General features: G+C 42.1%; 2 protein-coding genes across 3 annotated transcripts in view; one reads left to right on the forward strand and one right to left on the reverse strand.

Moving 5' to 3' along the window:
- wwox (WW domain containing oxidoreductase) overlaps nt 1-17,167 on the forward strand; it is a 131,626-nt gene extending 114,459 nt beyond the window's left edge. The window contains exons 9-10 of one of the 2 annotated variants that reach the window (XM_088377507.1): nt 15,336-15,518; nt 16,716-17,167. In XM_088377507.1, the coding sequence (XP_088233633.1) occupies nt 15,336-15,518; nt 16,716-16,727 (195 nt within the window). In that variant the 3' untranslated portion in view covers nt 16,728-17,167. Of the gene's footprint in view, nt 1-15,335 lie in introns of both variants that reach the window. The other variant, XM_088377506.1, reaches the window with a different exon arrangement.
- mafb (MAF bZIP transcription factor b) overlaps nt 11,231-25,259 on the reverse strand; it is a 42,093-nt gene continuing 28,064 nt past the window's right edge. Inside the window, exon 3 of the mRNA XM_088377514.1 lies at nt 11,231-17,292. The gene's annotated coding sequence lies outside the window, so the exon portion shown is untranslated. The remainder of the gene's footprint in view (nt 17,293-25,259) is intronic.

Consider the following 25,259-nt stretch of genomic DNA (forward strand, 5'->3'; position numbering starts at 1 on the left):
AATATTTCAAATATTTCAAATTGTAAGGATTACGTATCGATTTTTTTTTGTATTGTTGTTTTGAGTAATTAGAAGTACAGTGAAAGTGCAGCACTTCAAACTCAAATCAAAGAACCCAAGCGAGGCACCGATCTATCAATTCACATTGCATATCATGCTCAAGCACAGTGTTTTCAGCCAAGTTGTAGTCACGTTGTAGTACCAATTTAAACAACCCAACAAAAAATCAACTGCCTTTGCAGAAGCTATCGCCGTAGCATAGTTGGATGTGCTGTTCTTAATAGGCACAATACACAATGTCAATGTCAACATGTGAACTGGGAAGTGGCTGACTAATGAGCACAAACTGGTTTTTACAACCTTGGCGTAGGTCTGCTGTCAATTGAGCTATTTTGATGTTTGTTTTTCTTCATGGGAATGAGGGTAGGACAGGTAAACTGTCCCCCCCCCCACCTCCAATTGATGTCAATGGCTCGAAGCAACCCACTTGCTCTCTGCTGCTGCCGCTGCTTTCTTACTTTGAGGGTCAGTGGGCTTTGGGAGCTGTCAGCTCAGCGCTCCTTTCTGCCGGCTGACAGGCCGGGGTCCGAGGTCAGCGGTCAGGAGTTAGAGAGCGGGACGTGACCCAAAAGATAAACAGTGCAGGGAGGAGGGTCAAACACCCACCCGCCCCCAAAGAACCTGTCATTCTCCGCACAAGGGGGGTAATACAGTGCTCTCATATCACGTGAATGTTGATGCGCCTGACCTCATCAAGAAAGTAAACAGGGTTTTTCCTGCATTTCGCCCTACCTAATTTCCAACCCTGTTCGGCTTTTGATCTTTGAGTTCATGAAATCTGGTATTATCTGACCAACACCTTGGAAGTCGGGTGAAAGTGAGGGAGATGCTGAAAATGTGGCAAATACAACACAACAATTGAAAAGTTCAGTGACACTGTAGTGAAAACAATGTTGCAGTTTAGGACGATAATGTGAATGAAAATAAAAGTCCCACCCTCACGTCAGTCTTATCCAAAAATAACCCTGAGCATCCATGCATAGCTTGCATACCTTGTGATATGATATGTGAGATGTTAGCACACCGCATCTCTATTAACCTGTTTACAGCTCCTTCCAAAGTGCCAAGGTCACGGCGGGCCGCCACCGAAGCATCATCATGTCCATAAAGCGTACACACGTACGCAAACGGGCACTTTGTCACGGTCACTGAGCAATGCATATATACTTACCCTCATACCGTCATATTTTAAGCGACGTGCGTGTGTTTGCATGTCGTGCGGGACCCCCGGTCTCCCCCCCCTCCCCCCTTGGTGTGCACTACCGCCTTCTAAGACAGGTAATGGATGGCGGACTTAAAGAGACTGAAGGGAATTAAGATAAACAGGCACTGATAGGACTAACCTGCCCGGGCCTATAAGCGCTGTCTGCTTATGCGGAATTAAAACATATCGCACGCTAACACAAAGCGCACTCCAAGGATCCCGTGATGGATTTATATCCAAACGGCATGCTTAAAGAGTGGAATAAATGTTTGGACAGTGGTAGCTCTTTGAGTAATTGATCAATGAATCACACAAGAGATCTTGTAAATTATGAAGACAAATCAAGGCGCCATAACTCAGGGCCCCTATTAGAAAATGTTCAACACATTTAAACTGATAACAATGACAAGGCGTTGTTGTTTTGTTGCTCGAGAGCCGTTCTGCATGCAGATTATGTGGACGGAGGCCGAGGCATTCTGACGGCACGCAGCTTTCTTTTACGCCTCTGCGTATCTGTGCAGTTCAGCGGCATATTTTTGGGTCCACAGGCCAGATTACACCAGATGTTTGAATATTAATATATACTGATTTGTCTGACTTGGTGGGGGTCAGCAACCAGCTGCGTTTTGCTCACTGAAAATCAAGAAACTGGAGCGCACAAAGGATTTTCTGGCAACATCTCTTAAAAAAACGTCTGCATCTGTCTGCCAATCAGATGACAGTGATGACACTTGGTCTCCTTGGCCTGCATTCTACAAACAACTTGGATGAGGTTCTAAGGAACGGTTCTAAAATGTGTACACGGAACCAGACTTTTTCTAAGTACAGTAAAAAAGGGGTAAATGTAGATTGATAAATCTGTACCCTGCTTTAGCACATTTGTTCCCTTTGGTTCATTGATTGATTGATTTGAGCTAATACCTTTACCCGACCACGGCACTCTCCCGAATTTAATGTTTTATTAAGAATATAATTTCCTGCCTAATGAAAAAAATGAATACGATCACCTTCTTGGCAAAGGTAACAAAATGACGGGAAAATGAGGGAAAGTAGTGTGAGATTTAAGGACCGAACATGGACAAAAGCAGGAGGGAGGACAAACACGGGTGAACCTTGTTGCGGGGGAGGTCACCCTCTGCCTGGGGAGACTGGCGTCTCAAGATTAGCCTCCACATTAATGGACTAAATACACACACACATACACACACACACACACACACACACACACACACACACACACACACACACACACACACACACACACACTTTCATGCTGCAGGCTAGTCCTAAAGAATCAGTATATCGCAGGGGGAGTGGAACTAGTGAGAACACAGCTCTTAGCCTCATATCCTATTTCTCCATCGTGACTGCTGCATTACAATCCCATTTAAGTCACCCTGCTTCCTACACAATCCTATTTATGGACGCAACCGCTACACACGCGCACACACACGCGCACGTACACACACCAATCCTATTTGTGTGCCCCCCTTCTCCTGTATGCAGGTGCCATCTATCCAAAAGGCCGCTTTGTGTTAGTGTTTGTGTGTTCAGCAGCCATTTGGCTCTTACTACCACCCTGAAATTGGAGTTGCGTAGGAGAGACAAGTTGGTTTTGCTCTGTTTTGATTTCAAACACAACTTAATTATGGCTTGAAAATCTAATTTGTTACAGTAGCCAAGTATTTGTACTTGACTACTTCTCCGGACTGTCCGTTTGTGTATTTAAGCAAGACTAAGTCCACGTCTCCAAAATACAGCCCAAAGCCGTCACTCAGGCGGCGTTATGAAAGCGCACTCATGCCGTTTGAAGGTGCCGGATAAAAGGCGGACAGGCGTCAGGGACTTGCTCGGACTGACACTCCCGATTAGTCGCTGATGTCGGGAGAGGAGGTACGACAGAGGGACGGGTGGTGGGGGTGAAAGGCAAGGATGTTCTCGTCTAAGTGGATTTGGGAAGTGGGGGCACGGGGGGGTGAAAGAAAGGTTTATGTAGAGCAACTTGTTCTGTCAATGCTCATCTTTATTAATGGAGGTAAGGTGTAGCAAGGTGGCTGTCTCCCAAGCGCGGATGTTTTGGCATTGTCATTTGAAGGACTTGTTAGCCCCCTAAAAAAACAATACTGTCTTCTACTGTGCTTGTCATTCCTGACTAATTAAGCAGTTTATGCCTCATTTATTGCTTTAATTCAATGGACACTGTGCCGCTTCATCGAGCATGGCCACCTGGGGGCAGTATTATACGAAGACAGTCACTCCTCAGCAAGCTGCAGTATAGTTGGTCATTCTTGTTCCTCGCAGAAGAGAAAGAATACATGTATGGAGGTACCGTTATATTGTCTGTGTGCATGTGTTGCATGAGACACTATGAGCAGAGATTCCTTAGGCAGGTTTTGTGGTTGTTTTCTCTTTGCCATTTGGAGGATTGAATTCTCGTTGTTTTTATATTTAGTAAGCTTCAACGGGTAATGCCAATAAACATTTTGGTAGCTTCGGTTTTTACAAATCAATATTCAGTGGCTCTTGACAGATCAGTCAATATGCTGCAAAACTGCTGGCAAAAGGGGAAGTCTTTGAAAAACGACTGGCAGTCGTTGATTTAATAAGAGTGAACTTTTGTCAAGTTGGTCATCCACTGACTGGGCAAACAAGCCTCTATTACTTCTTACCATTGCTTTTAAGGCCCACGCTCCCAACATGTTGATATACGATGTCTAGCGTTTGACAGACATTTCCATCCAAAGCCAACGGCGCGGTGAAATAGTGTGACCGAGCTGAATTTATTAATCATTCAATTAACTAAATGTTCCTTTAGATGGATGCACCGTCGTAGGGAATTCTCAAGAGAGAGAGAGAGAGAAAGAGAGCGAGAGAGAGAGAGAGAGCAAGGGAGATGACGGCTTAAACGTAAATGCGCCGCAGTTCCGCCGCCTCTCATCCACATTGGTAGATTTCATGTTACACTCATTGTTTGGAATCGTGAAATCAAGTACGCTAAGGTTGCTATGTATGGTTCCTTACCTCGTCGGGTGAAACATTCCCTGGCGTCCTATTTTTGTGGGGGATGGGAGGGGGGGAAGTCGCTGGTGCAATCGATCGTATCAGACTATCAGTCCACTTGAACCATAAATTACCTGCAGCTAACAAAGCATGCTGCTCTAACTATTGCATTGGCACTCAAAGTCACCCCAGCACATGCAGCTAAGCATGCACGCGAATAGTGAGTGCAGCCTTTGTGCAAACAATACATGCATTGAAGTTCCAATTTACCCTATACCTATCACATTGTATGCAATTACAGATTATACACTTTTGTATTTATTAATCTTATTTTACATGAATATTTATTTTATAATGGAATCTTGCGCTCAATGTAATATACTGAAAGTAATTAAAAAATGTTTTTTGGGGGTTTTCTTTACAAATCTATCACCCCTCCAGCTCCCGCTTAATGACTGCTATGAAAATATGATATACAAAGATCAACCTTACCAAAGATACTGATTATTTATTCATGTCTCCAGATCACTACAGATATGCTATTTGCAACTGGCTATGATACATTTTGCTCTGAGTGAATGATAAAATGCTGACATTATCGAGGGCCAGTGTCAGGATGAATATGGTTACTCCAGGCGGATTAGATTGACAACAACACACCAAGACTGATATCTTATATCCACATACAGAACATCAGTGAATAAACTACTGGAAATAAGTTATTAGAATTTCATGGGACAAATACTACAATTTAAGTTGTGAATATAAGTAAGTCAGTTCTTCACTTTCCAGTGCACACATCTCAGCAATGTATGCTAATAGCAAGCATGCTGCGTTGCAGCAGCTCTTGCCCTGGAGGTGAATGTTTAGCACACACACATATCGGAAGCAGGACAAATGAGAATACAGATCACCATCTGCCCAAGAGAGACACCATCTCACCCTCTCCTTAAACCCCCCCCCCCAAACATGAACACTCTTCTGGTGTCATTTGTACTCCTGTGTCCCTTCACCTCTTTTTTTATTTACCCTTATATTTTATTGGGATTAAGAAAAAAAAAACTCAGTCCTCTATTATGACCTACATAAACCGTGAGGTGGAAAGGCAAGGACGGGCCCCAGCTAATCTTCAGTAATAGTTGTTGTTCCTTCAGAGCAGAGAGACTATATGCTGTACCTGTGAACAGTTGTTTGACAATTTATAACTGCTTTTCTCATTTCCGTTTGTGCATCTGTGATGTACACACCTATCACCCAAAAGTTGGGATACACTCCAGCTCGCCCGTGACCCGGATGGAAAAACTTACAATGTTCCACTACAAAGCACAAATTTTGAAAGACACAACGTGCAGCTATAGATTGACTTTGTGTGTATGTGTGTGCGTGTCTATTCCAAAGCGTAACCGTGTGACCCCGTCTCGCCACTCCTGACCGGAAGAATGCGCTCCTGCATAAATTAACAGTGATGCGCCGCCATGTAATTATGCCGCTGTCAGGATGGCCTCCCTCCTCAAATTCATTTTAATAAAGTCGGTCTCCAAGGTTACCGACCACAGGGGGGCAGGAACAGGAGAGGGAGTCACCTTTGGTGTCAGCCCCTATGGATCCCACTCGTACAAAAAAAAAACATTGGCATAAACACGTCACGATGGCAAAAGCTGCAGTTTACACACTCCGGCGGGAAAGTACTGTTGATTTGCACATATACACTATAGTACATTGCTAATCAATTTTGACATAGGCCGAGAATATCCTCATAGTGATTGCCAAGCTCAAATGACAAAGAACCAAATAACATTTTATTAATAGACCATCTGACAATAATAAATAAATGATTTATCCTTAAAATGCAGTCAAGTAGTAAGTCAAAGTGTTCATCAAAAACCGTCAAGCATCAAAAAGTGTTTTGTTTTAAGGCACTCTGACATTATGTAAGATTGACACTGTATCTAAAGAAGGATCACTTAAAAGTTCAGCACAACCGAATAATACTGAACAAATCTACTTTATGGGATTTACAAAAAATATTAAATTCACTGTAGCCTGATGCACAGTTTGAACTATTCAGCGATTATTTCAAGTAGAACAAGAACACACTTGTATCACATTGAGGAGAAGAAAAAAAACACTTTCCTTTCTCTGAAACATTGATGAACTCATTTACTGTCAGTCCTTTTCCAAGCAGAGTTCACCGGGCCAGATTTTGCCCTCGGGCCATTCTTTTCCCACCCCTTGTGTAAAGGTTCCATGTTGGCTATAAGTCACTGCTCCAGTCACTCCACTGTGGCCGTGGTGACCAAGGGCACACTAATCTGTCCCATTAGTACATCTCTCACGCTCTCTCATAATGTTACTGCTAGCCGCTCTGCTGTGACATGCACTGTGTGTGCGTGCGTGTGTGTGCGCGTCCGCGCGTGTGCGCTTACAGACTCACACAAACGCACGTAATGACAGTTCTTCAGCTAGTTGCTCTCCTGTGAAAATGACACGTTCCTGCCAAATTAATATCATTACTATCAGAGTTTAATGGGCCAGTGCTGCCTCCTTATTTAAAACAGAACATCCCTCTGCTGACCTCCACTTGGTGAGTGAAGGAGGAGAAGGTGGAGGGAGGCCAACTAGGATTATCTACGATAAACGGCGGCCACTATGGATCTTGCGTGAGACTAAATATGAGTTAAACTGGTTTTCAATTATTATGTTATTGCAATAACCTTTTGAATATTATTCTTATCAAGACATTTTGGCTTTGTTGAGTGGCGCCAGTTTAAATCTTCAATTTTAATAATAATTTAAAAAACAACATCCCTGTTCCCTAAAATCTACACAACACACCAAAAAAACGTCTCACTTCTTATACTGTTTTCTGCCATGTTACTAAAATGGTGAACCATTTAAAACATCCTTTTTGAGCCCACATTTTTTTTAAATAAACAAAAGCAATATTGATGTCCAATGACTTTTCAGTTTTTTTGCTGTAAATTTTCACGCAAAACACCCAAATCGGAATAATTGAAATGTGCCTGAACTGACATTCACCAAAATATTATTTCTTCCACTCCACCTCATGGTGGACACAAATCGTACTACTCCGAAGACGCGCTACTCCAATTTCTGCCCTGTTTGTACACTATAAAAACCCAATAAAAATGATTGCTCAAAAATGAATGAGGAACACTGTAAAACTCAAATTAGAAAGACAGACCAACAAAGAGCGCCATCTAGTGGTGCACTGCCCACGTGTAAGCATTTCGATACTGGAAACTTTGCTCCAGCCAAGGTACCCGAGTAGTGAGTCCGTCAGGTGAGCGCATCACAGCCAATAAAGCAGACAGGCGCTTTCATGTATAATTCACGTGTTTTATGACAGGCCACGCTCGTGTACGGCTGTGCCCGCTGAAGACGAAGGAGAAAAGCCTTTTTAAAAAGGTAATCCCCGTGCCCGAGTCCCTGCACCTTTTACTGCTCCCCTTTAATGAATAGCTGTCCAATAAGGCCTTTTATTGTCTTAGCATATGTTGCTTTTATTAGGGCAAAATAATTAGGTTGTGCGGATCACTTCGGAAGTCCCGTCGTCGCTGGATAAAAATGAGATTGTTTCACAGTCGCTGCGCAAGTCCTTCCGACTGGCTGTCATTTTCCCCTTGGATGCCTCGCGTCCTACGGCCGAGTCATATCCTCGCCTCCTGCCTCCTTGGTTCCTCCCCTGGTCCCTTTCCAGCCCCTGTTAGGTACGTTTGTGCTTCCCTCACCTTCACCTTTTGTCGTTCCCTCAAGCAGTCATTTAATGTAAGCGGATGATGCCACTTTATTGGTGTTATTTTGTGAAGAAAAGGAGATTTGTCGATCGGTCTATCTTGTTGGTGTTTTGGTAGTTCAGTCCCAGTCGTTTAGTTTCGGTCGGTACTGGTCCATCTGTCAGTTGATCAATTGGTCTGTCTTTTGGTTCTGGTTGGTCCCGGTGGGTCCCAGTTGTTTAGTATCCATCCATCCGTTGGTCGCATGGTCTCGGTGGATCGGTACATAAGTTGTCGGGTCTAAGTTGGTCTGTAGGTCGATTTTTCCCTGTTGATTAGTCATTAGGTTGGTGAGTTGGTCCATCGTTGTTCGCTCAATCAGTGTATCCATTGTTATGTATTTTGTTCTAACACGGTCGGTCTGTTGGTCGCCATCGGTCACTCCAAAGTTGTTTGTTCCTTTCATCTCTGTCTGTCCAATGCTGGAAGTGCCTTTGAGGGCAAGTCTGAAATCGAAGGCAGAGTTAAACTACCGCTAACACTGTAGAATAGTTTATAAATTCTATTGTTGAAATGACTTTGAGAGGGGAAAGAGTCTAAGATTGAGCGGGCATGATGAAGGAATGGAAAGAACAAAAAGTCGCACGGGGGAGGAAGGGCTACAGTCTCCATCCTGTCCCTAATGCCCCTCGGGGGAACACGTTGCCTCTAGGTGAGTATTAGCCACATCCAGCGGGCTAATGGAGGCTATGAATTAGAGTTTAGCACCCACCGATGACCAGGAGAGCCTTAATCACAGGGGAGAGCCGTGATGGTCAATTTGCGGGGATCAGTCCGATTACATGCTCCTGTAAAGGTTGGACAGGCACGTTTGTTGCTTCAGTGCAGTCGGTGATTTGTTCTCTTTCTATTAAAAGTTGACCTTTTATTTGCGCCGCGCATTTAGCAAAGACGCTACACCACGCTTTACTCAGGACCACCTCTGTCAGGGGTGGTAAGTAGAAGTACCAATGCGACCCCTGTACATAAGTAAATTTCAGAGAAGGATTTTTTTTTTTACTAAAGTACAAAAGTAAAATTATTTTTACTGTCTGTTATTGTATTCCATAGCTGTTTTGACAAATTGGGACCACAAAGAAATCATGTTTAGGAGTAGGAGTCGATTTAAAAAGTCTACACACCCCTTTTCAAATGCCACACTACAGTTATTTAACTACTTAATGGTGCATAATTATTTCCAGGTACTAGTTTGTTACAAAGTTGAGAAGTAGGTTTGTTCAGAATAAACAAAACATATAAATGAAACTTTTGTTAAATACAACTCTCACCATTTAAAGTGCCTCTAAGGTGGCTTTTCTTGGTATGCTTTTTAGCAGCAGCCATATAAATAAATTCAAGTGAACTACAGGTACCTATAAAAAAGTACAGTAACCAATTTCTACTCACTTCTTCCTGCTGGACACAGGTCAGTGTTCCGTGAGTTGGGGTGTGTTTTTTCTGTGAGAAACGTGCTAATCTGCTCACCTCCTGCTCCGCTGGGCATTCTGAATAGAGGGACAGCTTGTTTATTTGAGGGGGGGCACGTTAGCCAAAGGTCCCGCTACAGCTGGACTGAGCACGCTCAGTTGAGCTGTCAGCTTGCAAAGGTTACCACGGCTGAGGTACACACACGGCAGGCACGCACGCACACACACGCACACACACACACACACACACACACACACACACACACGCACACACACACAGCACGCAAACACAAGCATTCATTCCAAAGGCGCCTTTGCTCCATCACAATCCGTTCCACAATACTGGTCACCTCCCATTTGGAAACTATTTTTCACATACACATTTGTGCCTGCTACTATATCGGGGTTTCATAAAGCTTTTTTGGTGTTTTTTGCAATATACTTACTGTAATGCCCTCGAATGTGTGAAAGGAAAAAGCCACAGTCATCAATGTGATTTTTAGCTGATTATTGATCATTGAGAAAACAGTCAAATATAACACAATATACATGCTGCTGTGGGCCACTGCTCACGCCCAGATGTGTTATGCAACCCCACCAGGTCATGCCTCACACAAGTTTTTTTTTTCCGTAGTTGAATCTCACCATGTGTTTAAAAAGTGTGTTTTAAAAAGTTTTAATTTTATTTAGTGGAAGATGTAGTAAATTAATTTTGGTGTGGGTGCATTTGAACTGTCACTGTAAATAATGGAAAACCATTTTTTATCATGTGTAATTTGAAAAAATGTAACATTCAAAAATATCTGAAATTTTAACTATTCATTTTTTTAACTTAACTTTATTCAGTAATTATTTTAATTCTAAGTAATTAAGAATGTAAATGTAAATGAATTATTATGATACAATACAATAAACTATTTTTCATATATTATATTTTTCAACCTCATCTACAGATAATCTGACCCATCTGTCACCAAAAACATTTTCCGAGCCCTGATTTAGTCCTAACTATACATACAAAAAAACATGCACACACGTCATGATTTCAGTGGTTATTTATTAAATGTAAAATATCTTTAGCACAGGTTAAAAATCAGACACCTCCATCTATGTTTAAACACCACATCTCGAGGGGAGAAGAAAGGAAAAACAATTCAGTAGAAAACAGAACCATTTTGTAAATATAGAAGCACGATCCATATAGAGTCCCACTTGAATGAATGAGAGCAACATCGTCCACGTGGTTGGGCAGAGCACACCTCCTCTTTTACTTTTTTTTTAAAAATGTCTGCACCTAAATGTTCCAAATGACTACCAGCGAAAGTGCACTCCAATTATCGGCGGTGGCGCGACTGGCTTTGTGACGGCCCTGGCCGACTTGTGGGGTGTCACCGGCCCGTGTGCTCTGCCTCAAACCTCGCTTTGCGTCGGTAGCGCTGCCAAAAGCCAGCCAGATGGTGAGCAGGAACACACAAGCACCCACAGGGGGAAGAAAACAGGAAGACTTGTACACACACATGGTCCTAGAATAGAGAATATTGCCTGACAATATCTACTTTTTAGTCCTATGTTGTTTTTTTTCCATTTTCATATTTTTCACTTTTTTTTTCATGGACATGCCATATGAGGATTTAGGGAATTTATAAAAGTACCTGAAAGAATTGCTAGGTATTCAGCATGCATAGCAGGTATAATCATCATTATTATTATAATTATTTTTTATTATATACAAGTCACCTTCTATGTACAAAAACAGACTGCTCTACAGTACTGGCTTTATTTACATCCAGGTCAATGTCATAGCTACAGATGGAAGGCGGAGAGACATGTGGGGGGGTCACATGCAAGAAGATGACACAAGAGAACACGGCAAAAAAAGAACGTTACACCCCCCCCGCCCTCCACACACACACACGCACGCACACGCATGTACTTGCTTTTGAATACGCTTTTTAAAGAGTTTTGCACACTGATACACTGTACAAGGAACGTCTGTATCACTCGGAGGAAGTCCTCAAGTGTTTGGGGCGACTTGGATCACATCTCAGAGTGTTTCCAGAGACTTGGTGCTGGATTTTTACTAGGATTTATCATCGGACTGTCAGTTATTTGTTATATTGTTGTAAAGTCCAATTTATGGCTTTTTTAATTATGATTAATTGGCCAAGTGCACATAGTTCAATTTTCTACAAAACTCAAATTACTCTATGGTGAAGTCTGACCCCTTTAGGTAATTTTCCTAATTTCTACCTCGACTGTAAATATATCAGTATAAAATACTAATAATTGAAATACAAATTGGTTTATTTCTCTTAAAACAAAACAACTGTTTAACAACAAATTACCAATTGCACAGGAATTCATCTTAGATAATGACGGAAATCCCCTTGATTAACGGACCCACAAATAGCACTTGCAAATGTACTTCACATTATCATTACTATCACATTAAGAAGAAAGAAATGAATGGACCCGTGGCGCCCTATCGGCTTCACAGCACATGAACTCCCACATCCCAGTTTGGACCACACATCTCTGGAAAACACTTGAAATGGGATCCGGCATGTTGTCTTGGAGACAGCGGTTGAGAAGTACACAACTTAGTCATCCATATATGTATACACACACACAAGATTGTCCTCATGATTCATTCACGCATGTGACGATGTGTTGGATCTATTTGTCTGTAAGCTGCTTTCTGCTAGTGTTGGGTGGACAAGCATCTGTGTGAAATATTAGGAGGAATCTAAAATACACCATAACCTTTTCGGGTGAACTTTATTTTACCCTCTCTAAACTTTTAATGCACATGTTGCACTGTTCAATGTGTTAGTACGTTACACAATTTGTTCTCAAACAAAGAGCTGATCAGAAAATTCCAAATATGTCCAAAACTAAAAGGGACCATCAGACTCTTATCTATCTTCTGTTGTTCTGAATCATTAGGTACACATTTCACAGATGTCACATGGCTTAAATTGTATGAATTTCATTCAAGTTTTCATGTTCTGTAAGACTAGCATTAACTGTTGCAGGATTGTGGCGTCCCCCAGGGCTCAATTTTGAGTCCTCATCTATTGTATTCAGAATTTGGATTGGTAACTTTTTTCCTTCCATTTGTTTACCCTGACATACAGAATTTTGTCATGTTTTAGATTATGTGCATTTTAAGAATATATGCAGAGTTTTTCAGTTCAACACAGCTATTACCAGATGACATGAAACTCCTCCCGCAATTCAACACAAGAGTAACACCAAGATGCCACCAGTTGGCACAAAATCAATATTTTTACTTTAAAAAATAGGTGGATTTTTCAGCGGTAAATGACTTAAAAAAATGCAAAAATAAATAGCAATTGCTTATTAGGAGAGACAGCTAAATTAATTGAATACTATTACACGACTCTTGATATGTTGGATTAAAGAATACTTTGGCCAACCCTGGATTCGAAGCTGACAAAATGGCATCAGCAAGTTTGCCTCATTCCATCTTCTTGTGTGGCCAGTGTTTAGTAGCTGGACTCAAAGCCAGCCGTTTTCAAGACGGCATGCACGAATGAGCGACTGCTTGGTTTGAAATCGCTTAGGCGAGCCGCATCCGTGTGAACCTTCCAGCTCAGAGAGACACTGCTTGGCATTTGTCCCGTCTTTGATACATGAGACGCCAGGCCGGGCGCAGTTATCGGCCGGCTGGCAGGTTACAGCGAGATGTCGTGATTTTCTCATCACACCGCCCTTCAAACACCGGCCCCAAGTTAACTTCCAGTGCTAGCTTGCAGCTTCATTGATGACAAATCTTGGAATCTTTTTTTTCACTTCATTTACATTTAGTGTGTGGAAGCACAGCTGTGTGTTCAAACAGTTGGCGTGCGTGTGTGTGTGCATGTGCATGTGCGTCTACGTCTGTGTGTGTGTGCGTGTGTGTGTGTGTGTATGTGTGTGTGTGCGTGCGTGTGTGTGTGTGTGTGCGTGCGTGTGTGTGTGTGTGTGCATAGAAAGCCATCCGAGCATTTATTGCATATTCCTGATATCTACACCAGCATAAGGTCCATGAAACATATGTAGAAATCTTGTTTCTACTAGAAATTGCAATTTGACTAATGGTTAAACATAATCAATGACCTTGATGTACGTGCTCTTTTGTCAGTAACACACGAGTGGAATTACTTTTTTTTCCATGACTAGTGGTACATGTGTCCTCCAACTTCTATGGAAAGTTGTTTGAATGTGTAATAGATGTCACCTAAAGGTCCATGAAGTAGTACACTCTTTGTATTCCATTCAAGTAGCTAAAATCTGACGCTTTACGAGTACTACTAGGGGCACACAGATGTCAACTATAACACGAGTTAACATGAACTCACCCTGCTAGTAATAGTGGAAAAACTGTTCAGAGTAAGTGCACTGCTCTGAATTGTCTGACTAATGAAACCTTAAGCTGAATATCAAGGATAAGAAAAAAATGTTCAAGCGGCTTTCCAAGGGAGTGTGTGGGTGTCAGTGCGTGCGTGCGCGTGTTGCGCTTGTCACCAATAACTTCTCTCAGTCGACTTTTACTGCTTTCAGATAAAGAGGTTTTCACGTATCCAGCCTCTATGTTTGTGGTGCTGCAGAAAGCTGTTACAGCAGGGTCTTATTTATTTTATTTTATTTATTCATTTTCATGAAAGCCTTTGAGTGTCCCAGCTAATGTTTGTAATTCCCTGTGACGTTTTGGTTTTCAAAATGTCTCAGATCTGGCATGAATATCCCTAGTATTTAATGACTGACTGACCAGCTGGAGTGTGTGAGACTACTTGGCATCCATGCATTGTGTTTTGATGACCGCAAACTTAGCTTAGAAGACTTAATGAGAAAGCGTCATAGTCTGTGCGTTTGTGTCCCTGTGTGCGTGTGAGTGAAAGTGGTTCGTTTCAACTTCATTTCCCAATGACATCCTTACAGCTGTATTAATTTTATTTATGCATCCATTTTCTATAGTGTTTATCCTCGTTAAGAATCTAACTGGAATCTATTTTTGTTGATTTGGGGGCAAGGAAAATGGGTTACACCATCTTATCCTGATAATTAAGCGGGACTGAGAAGCAAATAATTTGTTTAAAGCTCTATGAGAACGTGGTGTCCCACAATGGTTGATCTCGGGCCCCCCACCTGTTCACACTATAGTTACTTCCCTTGGTGGAGCTTGTCCACATTAAAGTGGAGGTTAGAGTCTATGTCATCTGACATTGGGCAAAAGTAGTGGTCACTCTGCACTATATGCTGGCCAATCACAGGTTCCGGTTTGGACAGACAACCATTCACTCACATTCATCCCACACAAGTCTTCAATGAACCCAACGTGCATGTTTGTTTGGAACGTATGAGAAAGCCAGAGTACCCGGAAAAAACTCGAGAGGAGATTGTAGGTGCTGTGAGATTCGAACCCAGAACCTCAAAACTGTGAGACCACTCATCGTGAGAACTATACATACTTATAACCTTGACCTTTCACACATACAGTGACCCCTGCACGCATAAAAATGGTTGTGATTTCCTATGAATGCCACAAGATGGTAGCAAAGCACTATTATCTATTAGACAAAGCTATGGCCTGAATAAATGAAGCGCCAAGATTCCACCAGATAGCACCAAAGCAATATTATGGTATGGTATGATCACAAAAACAGCGAATATGTTGCTTGTATGCTGGGGTTCACTGTACACATCAAAAGCTTCATCCATTGTTCACATGGTCCCATAGACACCCGGTAGGGACATAGATAAATAAATATATGTATATAAATATATGTACAGGAGAGACAGCATGTCCACTTTGCGAGTGTACTTTGCTGAGTTCATGTGTGTGTTTGGTTTGTCTTTCCGCAGCAACAAGGCGCCGCCACCAGCGTGTACTGCGCCGTGGCTCCCGAGCTGGAGGGCCTGGGAGGAATGTACTTCAACAACTGCTTCCGCTGCGAGCCCTCCACCCAAGCCCAGGACCCGGATGCCGCTGCAAGCCTGTGGGAGCTGAGCGAGCGCCTGGTGGCGCAGGGCGAGACCATTGCCCAGGTCCGGACCCTCTGAGGTTCAGAGAGTCACGCTCGGTGTTGAGAAAAAAAATTGTGGGGAAGCCTCATTGACTGTGTTGTTTGATAGAGCTGCCAAAGGCAGACTGTGTGTTTGGGCAGGGCACTTCACAATGGGGTGAGAAAGCATGGGGATGAAGTCACATACACTACTTGATGGGAAGGGGAACAATTTATACTTGGGTTCTGGTCCTTTTTTTCTTGATTTTTCTCCCTGTTAAAAACAATCTTCTGTGAAAGAAAATGTTCATTAATAGAAATTTTCTCTGTAGTTTGTCTGTTTGATTCCAGCAATAGTGTGACAAATAGTTGTAGTAGTCGTAGTAATATTAGGGCCACACTGAAAAGAAAAAATGAGAAGGGGGATATGGTGGCCAAAAGAAATCTTGCCTTTTACTTTATTTACAAGAAAAAAAAGAATCAGAATGTTTACGAAGTACGTGATTTTATGAAAGTAGTTATATTGCTGCAAGAAAAAAAAACAAGGTAGGTTTATAGTTTTTCAAAATAAAAAAAAACAACAGTTAATCGGGAAAAAGTACAATAACTAGTCAAATTTAAAGACGAAAAGTCATTTTACAAGAACAAGGTCATACTTTTACAACTGTAAAGTGCAATATTACCAGTTTAAATGTGTTTTTTAGATTAAAGTGATAGTTTTGCAAAAAAAGTCTGATTAGTAAAAGTTTGAATATTGCAATATAAAAAGTTGGAGAATTTTTTTTGGGGGGAGTGGACCGTAGTTGTCCATAATTGTATGAGATTGAAGTTATAATAAACAAGGCAATACCAGAAAAAAATGGAGACAGTCATAGTTTACAACAATAAAGTACAGTCAAAGTATCAAAGGAAAAATATAATTATAATACAAAAGTAGCAATATTACAAGCAAAAAGTGGGACAGGAAAGGGTGCATTAAAAGAGGAATGTCGCAGTACCTTTCACTTAAGCACAAGTTACAATATTTCACATGGCAAAAAAGATATATAAATAAATAGAATTGTTTTTGAAAGACCTACAACTTTATTCTAAAAAAAAAATCGCTTATACTGTGAAGAAAATGAAAGGCAATTCATCTGAATTTCCTTTTTCATTGTGGCCCTAATATTTTTTTTTTGTCAAGTAGTTCCATTTTTTTGTTTAGTTTTTGTCTCTTCTCTGTTTTCTACGTGTGTGTTAGGGTTGGGTTTAAAGGAACAACGAGGAACTCATGGCAATACCAACACACACAGAGGTATGATTCTATATAGTATACTTCCACTTTTTTTTTTTATGGGTTTTTTTTTTTTTTTTAATAATGTCCCTATCTTCTATACAATATTTACAACATCCTGATTTGTGGACGTGTGCTAAAGGGGTATGGACATCACCTCATCATTTTTTTTTCTACACTTTTCTATATGAATCGACCTATTTATTTATAAACTACACTCTGGTAAGACTTTATTACAATTTGGAGGTTGTTTTTTTTCTTTTTTTTAATAAGAAATATTTTTTATTATTTTTTTCTTGTCATTTTGATCAGCGGGAAATGTCATGGATTTCAGTCTGGTGTGTTTTCTTCCTATTTAGATTTTTTTTTCTTGCTGTATTTTTTCCACACTGGCAGGGGTTAAGAGTGGGTTGAGAGTGGGGGGGTTGGGGGGCTTGAAGTTAACGCCGCCATTGGTTGGGTTGCTTTTTGAGACCTTGTGCTTTATGGCAGTCCGGGTGCTGTTTGTCCATCTTGAAACATCATTGTTCCAGTGGAGGGATATCTGTGGGGAGGAAAAGAGAGACAAATTAGAGCTGTAAATAAAATCTGAAAAAAAAAAAAAAACGTTTCCAGTAATGTGTGTTTTGCCTTTGAAGCACATTAAAAGGAGAGTGTAATCAGCCGGCCCATAGGGGGAGATATTTGTGTAGGCAGCAAACAAGCAAGCTCAGGCCGCCACCCTTTCTTATGCAGCAATAAAACAGTGTCATTTCCTATAATTACTGCTTTTTTATTTACGAGAGCATGCAGGTGGGCTGTGCAAAAACAACAAACAGATGAAGCAGCTGATCCCACAGATGCCCACACATTCCTTTTTTTATGATTATTGTTCATATTCCAAAATAAAAAGAACACATGCTTGGACACATGCTGCGCTTATACACACAGAAGGAAGGCGATAGCGCCAGTGTGTCCTGCTCTGTCGCAATCAGCCATGCACTCCACAGTGCAGGTGTCTTATCACTGGGTTTTTCACATCCCATTACAGCTTTTTCCAGTGAAACACGCATGCTAAACAAGCTCAGAAACACACAAATTGTGGCATTAGTAGCACTACTGCAGCAAAGAATTCATACAAACACTTGAACTCTTTCGGTTGCTGTCCATGGTGCTGATCACAATACCACCACTCGTAGTCTTTTGCCCCACTGGTTCCACCTTAAACTTTATGCAAAGCCCTTTGAGCATGTTTGCTATATCTTGACATGCAACTTAAAGTGAATTTTAGTGTATTAAACCCAATCAGATTGTGTAGGTGGCACATATGTTCTGTTCTCCACAATAGCATCCTTCCACAAGGCGTTCCAGAATCGAAGAAGACCTTCAGGCCCCCACAGATCAAACAAACGGGCGTGAGCACCCTGAGTGAAGTGGGAGGAGCCTGCCTGGCTTCCACAGTGAGTGTCATCGATCAGCTTGTATCGGAATCATCCTGATAGCTGGTCAATATACTACACTTCCTCTCAGAGGGAAGAGGAAAGAGGAGACCTTGCTCCTTTGACCCCCCCACCCCTGTCCAGTGTTTCCCAACCTTTATATTATCCTGAAAGGAACAGAAATGCTATTAATCCATTACAACACGACTCCCCAAATTTTTGTCAGTTATGTTTAATTGCGCACAAAGCGAATGTTACTTTCTACCCTCTATTGGAAGTCCATTTAATTGATCTGCTTGTCACTATACGTTGCCGGCATAGATAGGTGAAAAAAAATACATTATTTGTAATAACAACTACTACACAGTGGGATGACTTCCCGTACACACACACACACACACACACACACATACACACACACACACACACACACACACACACACACTGCAAGGCGACACAAAGCAGAAACCAACAGTGGCTGTTCCCCTAATTTCCTTTCTTCCCTTCACCGAGTTCATTTCAATTTGGCCCGTAATTGTTTACGAGCGACCATTTCATTTTCCATTATTGTTTTTATTTCTCCTCGTGATTAATTTCACCTCTCAAGGAATAATTATGAGAGGATTGATTTGATTATGCCTTTGTTCTGGCCCTCATCGGCTCCATTGACTGAGGGAAACGCCATCTCGCCATTTGCGGCGGATATATTTAATGATCACAATCAATGTTAAAGCTCTCTCTAGACTCGACTAACTCAATAAATATCTGCCAGGAGGAAATTTACCATCTAACTACAGCCGGCAATAAAGTCTCTGCCTTCCCTCCTCCTCCTCCTCCTCCTTCTCCCTCGGCCGCCCACTCTTCTCTCTTTCCATCTCTTCTGTGATGAGGGCCACATTGTGATTAAAACTGCTGATACATTTTCATTAAGAGCTGCTGTAGAGTCCAGTCAGTCAGTTTCGTTGCTCTCGTCGGCTGTTAGTAATGCAAATTTTCTTGATGTGTCATTTCGATGGCTCGACTCTTTCTTTCTTTTTACATTAAATCAAGAACATTGTATATGTATATATGTACATATTGTACATTTGGAAATGGTTAATTTGGGGCTTTTGATATATATTTTTTTTCAACTGATTTTATTTCCTCTAGTTCACCATGGCCAAAATGCTTGGTACCAATGTTCAGGCTCAATTACAGACAGTACATGTACTGTATTTGCTTATTTGTACTAGTGATGTGCATTCCAGTGAACTGAATCTTTAGAATTCGTTCCCTCTTCTTCACTGAAAAGATCCATTCTTTTGAGCGTATCGTTCACTCACGAGCCAACACTACCGTCAATGTGCCCAACAGCTCGGCCATCGGTGCACCGAAATAACTTCGTTCTATGGCTCCACATGTCCTCAACACTGCAAACTTTTGTGCTGGTACACCGAAGTAAATTACGGGATTTTTTTTTTTTTACCTCATCTAATATGTATCAAGCATACGAGCTGGTGTTTTAAGTAAATAACAAAAAAGAAAAAAAAACTTGGTAAACTTCTAAAAAGTTACTGCCTTATTTTATTTCCTGTCGAGAAAAGCACGCAATGCGGATAGTGTTGCGGGGAGAAGTTTGACAAGCGTTCGTACATTCATGCATTGCACATTTCGCAGGGGTAGGGAGTCGAACCCTAAATCTGTGGTGTTCGAGCGCAGCGACGGAGCCACTCGCCAAACGTGGCGAGGTCGGACGTCACCGCGCTTTCACTTCGAGTCATTCTTATCCGTTCAGTAATGCGTTCCGCGCGCGTTGGGTTAGTACAAAATAGTGTTGGCTCGTGAGTGAAGGATTCATCCAAAAGAACATTTTTTTCAGTGAACGAGAGTGAGCGAATCACTTCCTAAAGTGATTCGTTCTTTTTTCAGTTCATATGACGTCAACCAGTAGGTGTCGGTAATGCGCATTGAAGCTAGTGCCACCTCGCCGTAAAACAAAATGAAGAAGAAAATGACGTTACTTCCCGTTCACCAACTGAACGATCTGTGAGAGAACGAGTCAGTGAGTGAGTGATTTGCATTTCCAGTTCATTGCGAGAATGGATCACTGAGGAAACGAATCCCGACTTTCCCGTTCGCGAACGAGTTAATGGGTGAACTGCATTCCCCTGCATCAACGGATCAGTCAGTAAACGTGTTGCGTCTCCCTCCTGGGAAAGTCAGAAAGTGGGGGTGAGGGCGGGTGTGGCACTTTTCACTTTCATTTAAGCGTTGACCATGATTTTTCCCTAATAAATTGGCCTGTTATTAGGAACACCTGAAAATTGCGGTGTACCTAATGGAGTGTCCGAGTGACGTCACAGATCAAACAGCCAATCAGAAAGTGGGGGTCAGGGCGGGTGTGGCACTTTTCACTTTCACTTAAGCTTTTTCCCTAATGAAGTGGCCTGTGATTAGGTACACCTCATGGGCACTTCAATAGGCACACTCACTACACGAGGTAAAAAACAATAAATGAATAAATAAATAAGAAAGTGTAGCGAACGATTCGGTGAACGATTCTTTTGAACAAATCTTTTGAGTGAACCGATTCAGTTCGAGAACTGGAATCCACATCACTAGTACAAAACAGTGCAGACGGCCAAGGACCACTACGTCGAAATAGTCGACTGGTTGGTGACACGGGCTTCTTGATCGGTAAGATCTTAGTTCATTCCCAGTTGAAAGCATATACTTAAATGTGCTTTAAGAATTGGAACCTCGATTTATATGCAAACAAATGCAAGTATTTATGTGAAATACATTAGGTGGCCCCGCCCCCAAATGTCTGACTTTTATGTTTTAATTGGCGAATATATAAACAAGGAATAAAACACCAGACAAGTTTTAACAAATGTTTATTTAATAATAATATTATGAAAAGTAAATTTCAAATCAGCAATCTAATGTGAAATTGCAGTAGATATATTGGATAACAATATTTAGACGTATATATGCATACACGTAATTTAAAAACTACCATAAGTGTTGTAAAATCAAGATTTACCAAAGAGAAGCATAATCTCCCGGTTGTTGCATCACGGCGCATCCCTTCAAGCACTAAAGTTAGCCGTTAGCTTGGAGAAAACGTGCATAAAAGAAGTGGTGTTTCAGTGAGTGGTTCTTTATTTCCTTGGCAAATCGTAAATCTACATTCTGCCTTACATAGTTCACGCCAGGAGGGAGACGCAACACGTTCACTGACTGATCCGTTGATGCACGGGAAGGAAGGCGGTTGACCCATTGACTCGTTCGCGAACGGGAAAGTCAGGATTCGTTCCCTCAGTGATCCGTTCTCGCGATGAACTGGAAATGCAAATCAATCACTCACTCACTCGTTCTCTCACAGACCCGTTCCGTTGGTGAACTGGAAATGCAATTCACGACTCGTTCGTGAACGGGAAGTTACGTCAATTTCTTCTTCGTTTTGTTTTACGGCAAGGTGGCACCAGCTTCCATGCGCATTACTGACACTTACTGGTTGACGTCATATGAACTGAAAAAAGAACGAATCACTCTAGGAAGTGATTCGCTCACTCTCGTTCACTGAAAAAAAACGTTCTTTTGAACGAATTGTTCACTCAGGAGCCAACACTATTTTGTACTGATAATGTGGGGATTTGTTTGTTTGATTAAAGCCAGTACTACTGCCTAATGATTGTCATTATTATTTCTCTTTGCTGCTTCTGTACAGCCACCACTGCTTTGGAGCTAAACAGCACAACGGGACGGCGTCACCCTGCTGCGCTGTGCGCATTTACGCCTCGCGCGGAAATGACACTGAAACAGATCGCTGTTTGTCACACTGCCAACCCCCTTTTCACATGTATAGTGAGTTTATACTCTCTTAGGACTGCAGGCCGCCTCCATTAAGTATTTTAAATACCGTTACAGTAGAAATGCAGTCACTGCTCCGTCGAGGAAATCCTCATATCCCCCAGCGTGTCCTCGGCACGAGACAGCATGACCTTGTAAACCCTGAGTTATTTTCCCCGACAATTGTGTATGACTGGAGAGAAAAGCGAGAAGGGAAAACGATGGGATGGGGTGGGGCGGGAGGCGGTGATGGGATAGGTGCTTGCAGGGAGAGTTGGGGGCGAGTGGAAAAAAAGAGCTCCTGCCTGTCATGCCTTTCAAACGCTAAGAAAAATGAGCACTTGGGCTGAAGTACAATTATTAGCCCCTGTCCGCAGATTCATCACAGCATAGAGTGGGAGGTAGAGAGGGTGGAGGTGGGGGTGGAGCGGAAAGGTTGTTGAGTGGAGGAGGGAAACAATGAGAAAGTGAGAATTGACCCAAGTCCGTGAGCGAGGTGCTAAGGTGCTCTGAGAAACACACGGGAGGGTGAAAAGGAGGGAAGAGGTGCAGTTTTGGGAGTAAAGAATGGAAGGGCGGGGGGGCTAAATAAAAGGTGAGTGAGGAAATGAGAAAGAGCGAGGCCGAGGTAAAAGAGGCTCGAATGAAATAAGAGGATTTGTCAGGCCAGCGCTTGGTGGCAGTAATAAAGTCTGCTAATCTGAGGAGGCCCCAACGCTTGGCTGCTCACACGCCGACTTGCTTCATGTCCCACTTTACCACCAGGCCACGCCAAGGTCACACACACACAAGCACACACATGCACGCACAAGCACACACTTACACACGCACACACACACATGCAGACGCGCACGTTTTCAATCAGCTTGTTTGTGCCCCAAGTGTGGCTGCTGCACAGTGTAGCCAAACACACACCCAAATGTCCTCTTTTGAAAGCCCTCCCTTCACTTTAACAAACATGGCCGCCCACAGCCATGTTGATTTTGGAATCTCATTTTTCTCCTGTTCTTAAGCGACTTGGGCCGCGCCAATCAATAGCTATCAAAACCGTTACGTGAATACATCTGTCACACGCAGATAATAGATCGGCGAGGATGTAATGCGTCTGGTTAAGACCACCGCCGGCCGAAAGGAGATATGCGCGTCTGTGTGTGCACGCCTGTGTATATAGTATCACTGAATTTCAGTTTTGGCTGAATTTCATAAACACCAACTAAAGAAAAAGAGTGGCCAAACCATTAGGTATCACATCCAATACAATTCACAAGACCCCGTAAAGTGAATTTGTTTCTATAAACACGTCATATTTGCTTCAAGATAAGATCAGTTGTGGAGGTAAAGCATTAAATGTATTTTTATTTGAAAAGGTGCGTTCCCCCACCTTCTGAGCGCCTTTGTTCATATCAGCATTTTTCATTGTCGCGAGGTGGAACATCCTGCAACACCTTGTTTGGAAAAAAAATCTAAATATGGTTTCCCGGCTCGAACCCACAGTTATGTGTAGGCATAAGAAAGACTAGATCACATCCATTTTCCAGGCGGAGAGAATGTTCTAATGCAACACGAGGCCTCCTGTTTGTCGGTCACAGTCTCGGTTGGCCGCAGAAGTTATGATTGATGCTCACTGATTTAGGTGCCGTTCGCAAACGGCACAATAACCTGCACGCACATAATCGCCTCATTGAGAAACAGTATATGTTCATAATCACGCTCTCTCTCTCTCTCTCTCTCTCTCTCTCTCTCTCTCTCTCTCTCTCTCTCTCTCTCTCTCTCTCTCTCTCTCTCTCTCTACCACAATGCACTAAATGGGCTCGCTGGCGGCCGACCAGAGCTGCCTTGTAAATAAGCCCAGTGCCGCTGGAAGGGAATAAATTAAGATCATATATGCAAACACGGAAAAATCATAGCAATATCTCAACGGATGTCAGCAAAGAGAGAGAGAGGGAGATGGAGGAAGGTGGTGGCGAGCTAACAGGTGGAGATTTATATTGCCACCTCATCGCTCATTCAACAATTTTTTTCCCACTTCAATCACCAAATGCACCACTCCCCCCTTGCAAAGCATTGTGGGAAGAGGAGCCGTAAAAGGAGGATTAAAAAGCAAGACTTTTTGAGCAAGGTTTGCTCTGGGTATTCAAGGCACTATTGAGAAAGAAAGAAAGAAAGAAAGAAAGAAAGAAAGAAAGAAAGAAAGAAAGAAAGAAAGAAAGAAAGAAAGAAAGAAAGAAAGAAAGAAAGAAAGACTGGTACTAAGACACCAGCATGACTTACAAGCATGACTGTGGGTTCTTGACATCCTGATGTCACACAGTAGGCTGTGGCCCTCAAAAGGATTACTTGAGCGACAGTGTGGATATCAAATATTACTGAGAAATCAGAGATATCAAATATTACTGACAAATTATTTTTGCTGCACCATTGTTGGTCTTCTTCTGTCAAACCAGGAGCAACACAATGTCCATTGAAAGCAGGATTCAATTCTATTTAATGATGTTATTACTCAATACACAAAACCTGATTTAATGGTGGTTTGATTAACAAGTGTGGTCACGGAACAGATTAAACTTGTAATTGAATTTACCATTGTACTTGAATCCATTACAGCCAAAACTGATTGATTTGGATGCAAACACCAATACGACAATAACAGCACTGTGGTTCATCTGACGGTTATTATTGTCTCTGTTCCAGTGCCGGTGTGTGTGGGTGCATGTGTGTGTGTTATAAATGGAAGGAAGAGGAGTCACTCGACAAAACACACTCATACCTACCAGATTAATTACGAGTGCCGTGAATCACTGCACAATTAATTAACTCGTCCTTCGTAATGAAACTTTGTGTGTGTGTGCGTGTGCGTGTGCGTGTGCGTGTGTGTGTGTGTGTGTGTGTGTGTGTGTGTGTGTGTGTGTGTGTGTGTGTGTGTGTGTGTGTGTGCGTGTCAGCCCCTCCACCTCTCGCCCTATACCCTCTCTAATTGCTCCCCTCTCTATTAAAATGCAGTCTGCTGTGACATCACTCGACCCTCTGTTCGAGCTTCATCATGGCAAACACATGCACACACACTTATGCACATCACTTTTACACTTTGTGGTTTAGAACAATGTTTGTTCCCTCGAGCGGGACACAGGAAGTTTTAGCAAATGCTTGGACTGGAAATTCTGTTAAACATCCACAGGAAGTTACTACTTGATTTTTAGTGTACAATATTTGCAAATAATTAAGGAGATGTATGAAAACGTTTTGTCCAGATCCTTGCTGC

This window comes from Syngnathus floridae, chromosome 6, assembly GCF_059516105.1.
Source record: "Syngnathus floridae isolate MCC-2025c chromosome 6, RoL_Sflo_1.0, whole genome shotgun sequence".
Classification (NCBI taxonomy): domain Eukaryota; kingdom Metazoa; phylum Chordata; class Actinopteri; order Syngnathiformes; family Syngnathidae; genus Syngnathus; species Syngnathus floridae.